Source organism: Raphanus sativus, unplaced genomic scaffold (genome assembly GCF_000801105.2).
Source record: "Raphanus sativus cultivar WK10039 unplaced genomic scaffold, ASM80110v3 Scaffold2320, whole genome shotgun sequence".
Classification (NCBI taxonomy): domain Eukaryota; kingdom Viridiplantae; phylum Streptophyta; class Magnoliopsida; order Brassicales; family Brassicaceae; genus Raphanus; species Raphanus sativus.
In genome coordinates this window covers 1-7,182 of record NW_026617629.1, presented here as the reverse complement: position 1 = coordinate 7,182, position 7,182 = coordinate 1, and the positions used below count along the sequence as shown (strand labels likewise).

The 7,182-nt window shown below is 32.7% G+C and overlaps 1 protein-coding gene across 1 annotated transcript; it reads left to right on the top strand.

The window, feature by feature from the left end:
* Positions 1-3,454: 3,454 nt before the first annotated feature.
* LOC108828417 (transcription factor HHO2) lies at positions 3,455-5,551 on the top strand. Its single transcript, XM_057000109.1, has 4 exons — positions 3,455-4,118; positions 4,260-4,778; positions 4,901-4,977; positions 5,095-5,551. The coding sequence occupies exons 1-4, from the start codon at positions 3,998-4,000 to the stop codon at positions 5,371-5,373; spliced, it is 996 nt and encodes a 331-aa protein (XP_056856089.1). The 5' UTR covers positions 3,455-3,997; the 3' UTR covers positions 5,374-5,551.
* The last annotated feature ends 1,631 nt before the right edge of the window (positions 5,552-7,182 follow it).

Here is a 7,182-nt window from a genome sequence, read left to right as displayed (position 1 = left end):
CTACCGCAAAACTGCATACATGGTTGCTCTGCATCGGCCTGAGCACAGCCTATCGCAACTGCCAAACCGTTGATATGGACTTCTTGAATAATGTTAACTGTATTGTCTACCGGCATGCCTGGTATTACCGTCATAAACACCTGAATCGCATATTCCTTCTTGTCGAAGTTGGCGTTGTGTAGTATCACTATGTAAGATGGAACCAGCGCAAATGTAAAAGATCACAATAACCTTACCTCTTTCAGATTGTTCAGCGTAGTTCCTTGTTCAATACTACAACATAGTATATAAGCAGTAAGTGTAAACATCAATAGATCATCATGCAGCCAAGACGCTCATCCGAATTGTGTTTGCATATAGTGGTCAAATGTCTATAGTTTTATATATCTAACTTCTTTCATAGCACCAGATATATGACACACACACACCTATATACACAATCATCTAAATCTAGTGCAGGACCTTAATCATATAAGGTACTAATTTTTCCTTTAAATTGATGTTGTGAGAATATTCAGAGGATGTGATCACATTTTACAGCTCTCTTTAGATACACCGTATATATGAATCAAAAAAAGACAAAATACATATGTTGAATTTATTACAGAACATATCCATATTTATATATATGTATCAATACGTAATCATCCATCTATAAACAAAAATATCACAAAATACATATGTTAGACTTTATTCCTAATAACGTTGAAAAAATTGTATAACAACATTCTTATATTTAGGATAATATATGAAAAGTATTATCTCACATATCAAAACAGTTTTACATATTCACTTTACATAATAATATTATATTGCTAATTAATATTTAAATACCGAATGTCAAAAACAATTAACCTTTTACGTTTTCTTTCTAAATTTTAATATATTGAAACAGAAGCATTTATGTTTTTTAATGAAAAGATAAAATTTTCAAAAATATCCCTAAATTTACAAACAAAATTTTGTTTTTAGGCTTAAAACTATATCTATGCATTAAATTAATTCATTATATCTATGACAAATTAAGAAAACTCATTTCAGCAATCATAAACTTAATTTTATTGATAAGTCTAAATCCATTGTATGTTTTTAAACAAAAGAGATAATTTATCGACATTAAAATTGTAATAGTATTGATCATTACAAAACTTATAGTTTGAAATGCATTCCATAAATACAATACATTTACTTTATATGAAAATAAAATATTATTATTCAGTTTATGTATAATTCTAAGTTATACTAATATTTTTTTTTCAAAACATATTATAAGATGTTTTAGTTTTTGTCGGATCAATCGATGTCGGCTCATAGGTTAATAGAAGATTTTTTGGGTTTAATCGGATTCTTAATTAATAGTTTTCATTAAGTTCAAATTTTGTAGAAACTTATCAGTTGGTACAATCTCTAATATAAATCTACATGAAGAACATAAGTTAGTCCTAATTATATACGGCCATTGGGTTTACCAGTTTGATTATGGATCCTGATTGGATATAAAAACACTACTTATACTTTATTTCGTCTAAAACAATATATGTATCCCTACTAAAAGGAGGTTAAATCATTTGTAAAAATATAATGCTTTCTTAACACCATTTATATGTATATACACTATTATTCCTCAGTATTCGGTTTCGGTTCAGATATTTGGGTTTTTGCTGTTTTAATTTTATAAATTTAAGAATCGTTTAGTTATTTATAAATTTGTTTGGTTTCAATTGTTTTTTTTTTTTGGTTTTTGGTTCGGTTCAGTAGCAAAGTTGGAAACTGGTTTTGTATTCAAAAAAAATTCGGTCCAACTCAGTTTGGTTTTTCTGGTAACTACGGATTTATAGATAAAATATCTGATAATTTAGGGCTTTCAGTTTAAATATTGGATAATTCAGATTGTTCTGGATAAAAATATTTGATAATTCAAATACATTTTAGTATTTTGAATAAGAATTATTTAGATAATTTGGTTTATAAATAGTATTTTCAGGATATTTGGTTATTTATAAATTGAATATGCTTAATATTTGTAAGTATATAATATGCATTTAAAAATTAAGATACCCATTTGATTTTTGATTCGGTTTTAATTTTTCAGTTTCAAAGATATATGATATGTTCGGTTATTGTTGAAATTTTATTCAGTTTTGGTTTTTTTTTCAGTTTGATACAGTTCGGTTCGAATTTTAAAATAAATGAAAAGGTAAAACTATACACTATCTTATATAGAAATTCACAAAAAAAAAATATTTAATTTCGAAAACAGTAGCGCGGATCAAAATCTAGTATTTTTGTTAAATTTATAGCATTTCTTGTACAGGTCAATTTTGAAAATATCCTCTTTGGGTTCAGTGTCTTACTGTCTTATCTATAAAAACACCAAAACAAAGATATGATCCATGGCTATGTCCACAAAGTCAGATTGGTTTCGTTGTTGATTGTGATGAATGTTGAAGGAACTATTGTGAAGAGAGCTCTCAGACGTGCAAGTTTTTTGCCTTCATCTCCAAACAAAAACATTCGGATAGTCGATATATTAGATATTGTTGATTCTTTTCCTATGGAAATAATTTTAATGCGAACAAAACCATATAGCAATGTCATTTAAATTTATTATGTGTCCTACACAACCTCCTCTGAAAGGACCAAACATGTGTTGGTTCCCGCTGTCCATTAAACCGAGGCAAACAAAGTTCCTAAAATAAAAATTTACATGTCTACGGAAAAAAAGATTGAGAAACGAATCTGATATAATCTTGAATAAGCATGTTGTAAGTTTCATCTACAAGAGGCAGTTGGTATGTCGTTATTATCTGGATACAGATGGTTTCATAATTGTCATTAGAAGTAATAGACCCACTAAAAAGGGAAAATCAATGACCATTGGTCCATAATCATGATTCTCAACTAGAAAAATGCAGAATACTCTGTGGAAAGGAATAGAATCATCTATGGAATCATTTGCTTTTCACCATATGCATTTAATGAAAAGAAAAATCTAAGAAGATAACAACGAAACCAGATTGCAGAACAGCAAAATAAAGCTAATAATGACAAAACCAAATCTTGTTGCGTTAAAAATTGAACAAGGGGGAAGAATTTGTCACGTAGACTACGCGCGGAGAAGAACGCGTGAACATGAGAAATTGAGAAATGGCTCTTGAGGAGAATCGAAGGTCGGAGTCGGACATTAGAAAAAGGGAAGTGACTAATCATCAATCCTACGCGGCGTGGGGACAAATATGTGAATCTCAGCTTCCTTAAGATTCTTCTTTGAAAAAGAAAAAAAAACTTTGTTATTTTCCCGTGATTCCTTATTTTCTTCCAACGAATATTCTTTAACCAGATTAAAATAATAGTTCATTCTCCATTTTTTCAAATTATCTCTTTTTCTCATTATAAAATATCTCTCAACAAACAATGTGCTAGTTGCTACTAAATTACCTGGTGAGCTTACCCATAGATTATTATGTACAGATTTGTTTACGTCTCTCTGGATTCGGTTGTTTTATTTTATTGGGAAAAAGCTTTTTGAGTGTGTGACTCTTAAATTTAGTAGAGACGGTTGAGTCTTCGTTCTTATCTCTAAATCGAGAATAGTGACATCAGTTTTCCAGCCTAATCTAAGATGCGACCCAAAACCGAATCTGATCCCTTCGAATATTCACACAGCACCATACTCAAATTTACCACTTTACCCTTTTTCTTTTAGTTAATAATCTCAAATTTCTTTTACTCCACAACTCAAAAGATTCGTTTTAGGTACGCGACGCCCCGACCTCGAACTCTTCTCCATTCATTCCTGTCCTAAAATCTCTCTCTCTCTGTTTCATCTATGTTTATTATTCATTTCTCTGATTCCATTTAGATCCAATATTCTTTCTCCATTTCAAAAAAGATCCAAGAGCTGCTTCTTCCTCCACCCACTTCTCTCTATAGATCTAAAAACCTATTTGCCTTGTTCACTTTCTAAACCTTCATAGCAATTAACAATAATAATAAGATGGAATACGCCCAGAAAATGCAGAGGTGTCATGAGTATGTTGAAGCTCTCAAAGAAGAACAAAAGAAAATTCAAGTGTTTCAACGAGAGCTTCCTTTATGCTTAGAACTCGTTACACAAGGTAAAACTTTATATTATACAAAAAAAACTTTATATTATAAAAGAAAATTCAAAAACTATACAACTTTTTTTGCTAAATTTTGGTGAACTTTGTTATACAACTTTCGCTGACTCTTTTTCAATTGGGTATTGACTTATATAGCGATCGAAGCTTGTAAAAAGGAGTTATCCGGTACGTCAACGACGTCATCAGAGCAGTGTAACTCAGAGCAGACAGCGAGCGTGTGTGGTGGTCCAGTACTCGAAGAGTTCATACCGATCAAGAAAAGCAACGACGGAGAACACGAGTCTCCACGTGAGATTGAGAAGAGCGACGTGGACAGCAAGAAATCGGACTGGCTTAGATCTGCTCATCTATGGAACCATTCGCCTGATCCAGACACGACAGTAGTAGCGGAGGTAGCAGCGGCTAAGAAGGCGAGAGTTGTAGAGGTGAAACCGAACAGCAACAACCGCTGCGGTTTTCAGCCGTTTCAGAAGGAGACAAAACGTGTCTTCCCGGAGCCGGAGCCGGAGCCGGCGCCGGCGCCGGCGGCGACGACTTGTTCCACCACGGGAAGGGAACAGCAGTCGCAGACGCATAGAAAACAGAGGCGGTGCTGGTCGCCGGAGTTACACCGGCGGTTCCTTCACGCGCTTCAGCAGCTCGGGGGATCGCATGGTAATTAAAAAAAAAGATTTAATTTCGCTAACAATGTTTATCTCTTCTCTGATTGGCTGATTAAGAATTCGTAATTAGATTAATAAATTGAAGTAATTAATTTTTTTTTTTTTTGTTTTCAGTTGCGACACCAAAACAGATCAGAGATCATATGAAAGTCGATGGATTAACCAACGACGAAGTTAAAAGCCATTTACAGGTTACTACTACTAATCTTTTTAATATTTAATTCGGGTTTATTAATATGAAGCATTTTATTGGTAATTAATTATATACATATTGATTATTGCTATTTTTGTGGAATATTATTATTCAGAAATATAGACTTCACACAAGAAGGCCAGCCACGGCTCAGGGTAACGGAAATTCGCAACAACCGCAATTTGTGGTGGTCGGAGGGATATGGGTACCGTCACCGCAAGATTTTCCTCCACCGTCAAATGTAGCCAATAGCAGTGGTGGTGTATGCACTCCGGTGACGGCGCAACCACCGAAATCTCCTAAGCGTTCGGTGGAGAGAAGTAGCGGCCGGTGCAACTCACCGGCGGCATCTTCCTCGACAAATACAACCACAACTTCTTCTCCTGTGTCATAGTTGTGGTTTTGGTGCAAGTGAGTGTAAGATAGAGTCTCACGTGTTCTTTTTTGTGTTTGTGTTAAAAGTTTTGACCAATCTTTGTGATGGTTGATATAATTTTATCATCAGATTTTAGAATAATACGTTATACGATATACGAGTTTGATTTTTGGAAAGAGAGTTTGATTGTTAATTAGCTCTTATATCTCATCCTTCATCCGTTTTTCTTCTCGAATTTGTTCTTCCTTGGTAATATGTCCTTCTCGCATATACGCATGTAACACAACCGTATGAAGGTTATGGAAGAGATACACCGTCCAAGTACACAAATAGAAACTTTAGGATCATAATATAATCTGAAGATTAATCATAATTATTATTTTTGAAAAAAAAACTTGAGTAGGAACTAAATTACACTATTTTTGAAAAAAAAAGGAAAAACAAATGACCAAAGAGAGAGCTACTCGGTAACACATTTTACAAACTTAAGCCGATTCTTGAACTTTTTGTGGGCTGCAGATGGGCTCTTTTTCGATGTCCATGATAAATTTTGTGGAATAGAATGTCAGATTTTGTATGTTTCTTCTGTCTCGTCCATGATGGTGATTGTAATGATAGAAACAGTGATCTTCTTCATAAGTGTTGAGATTAAGATATAGAGAGAGAATAGTTGGAGTTAATTTTGTTTTCCTGATGATTTAGCTTTAGGCTTCAGCTAACCTAGGTAGAGAGACACGAATCCATAATGCTGATACTTGTGGAAGACTTAGATCCATGGTATGATTCTGAACTAGGTAAGCCGTATGGTGGAGCATTGCAGCATGTGTTTCTGATTTGTGGAGTGCATGTGATAGCTGCATCATTTTCTAATGTTTGATCAATTCTCTTTCCTTTTGTTTTGATTGTTCCTTATAGTATACAAATCACAGAACAGACAAAAATGATGCAGAGAGGAAATGAAAATAATCTGGAAGTAGTTATAGGGTTGGATCTGAGACTGGAGGTTATAAACATTTTTAAAGAATTTTAATAAATTTTAATAATTTTTTAAATATAATTTTGGGAGTCTATATCCATACATATAAATTTTGGGATCAAAACCGATATTTTATTAGGTTGTGTTTAGATCCAACCATTCATCACGAGTCCATAAAAAATTGTTGTTGGGTTAAAACCACTGACATACAATTCCTTTCAAAATTACTTTTGCTTTAATGAACCTGAATTGGATCTGCCTTATGAATCCATTAGTGATATTGTTCCCTAAGAAAAGTGTGTTATAGCTGTTACATTTTCAGTTGTTCCAAAAAAAAACAAAGCTGTTACATTTTCAGTCCCACTCTTGAAAGTTCGTTTCCATGTAAAACATCACTTAAAACACCAAAACCAGTTTGTCATATTCTGCATCCATCATCAACAGCGTTACCCACATTCTCGAAGTATCTAAGTGGAAACAGAAGAGAGGTGGCAGCTGTTTCTAAATAACACGTCCATATTCTCGAAGATCTAAGTGGAAACAGAAGAGAGGTGGCAGCTGTTTCTCTCTTGTGCAATGATGTTTGAGCAAGATCATCTCCAACTCTATTCTATTTTTGTTTTATAATTGAGGTTTGAATAAAAAGTGTTTTAATGATTTTCAATTTTCTATTTTATAATAAAATAAAAAATAAATTTATTTTAAATATAGAATAACTTAATTTTTAAATATCACATTCTATTATTTACTTTAAAATATAGTATCACTAGAAAACAACCAATTCTATTATAGAATTATTTTATTTTATAAAAAATAGAATAAATCATTAGAAATAGTCTAACAAAATGTAT

Coding starts and splice junctions, on each gene's coding strand:
- LOC108828417 (XM_057000109.1), top strand. CDS start 3,998: ATGGAATACGCCCAGAAAATGCAGAGGTGTCATGAGTATGTTGAAGCT. Junction 4,779..4,900: donor GCAGCTCGGGGGATCGCATG/GTAATTAAAAAA, acceptor TTTTGTTTTCAG/TTGCGACACCAAAACAGATC. Junction 4,978..5,094: donor AAGTTAAAAGCCATTTACAG/GTTACTACTACT, acceptor ATTATTATTCAG/AAATATAGACTTCACACAAG.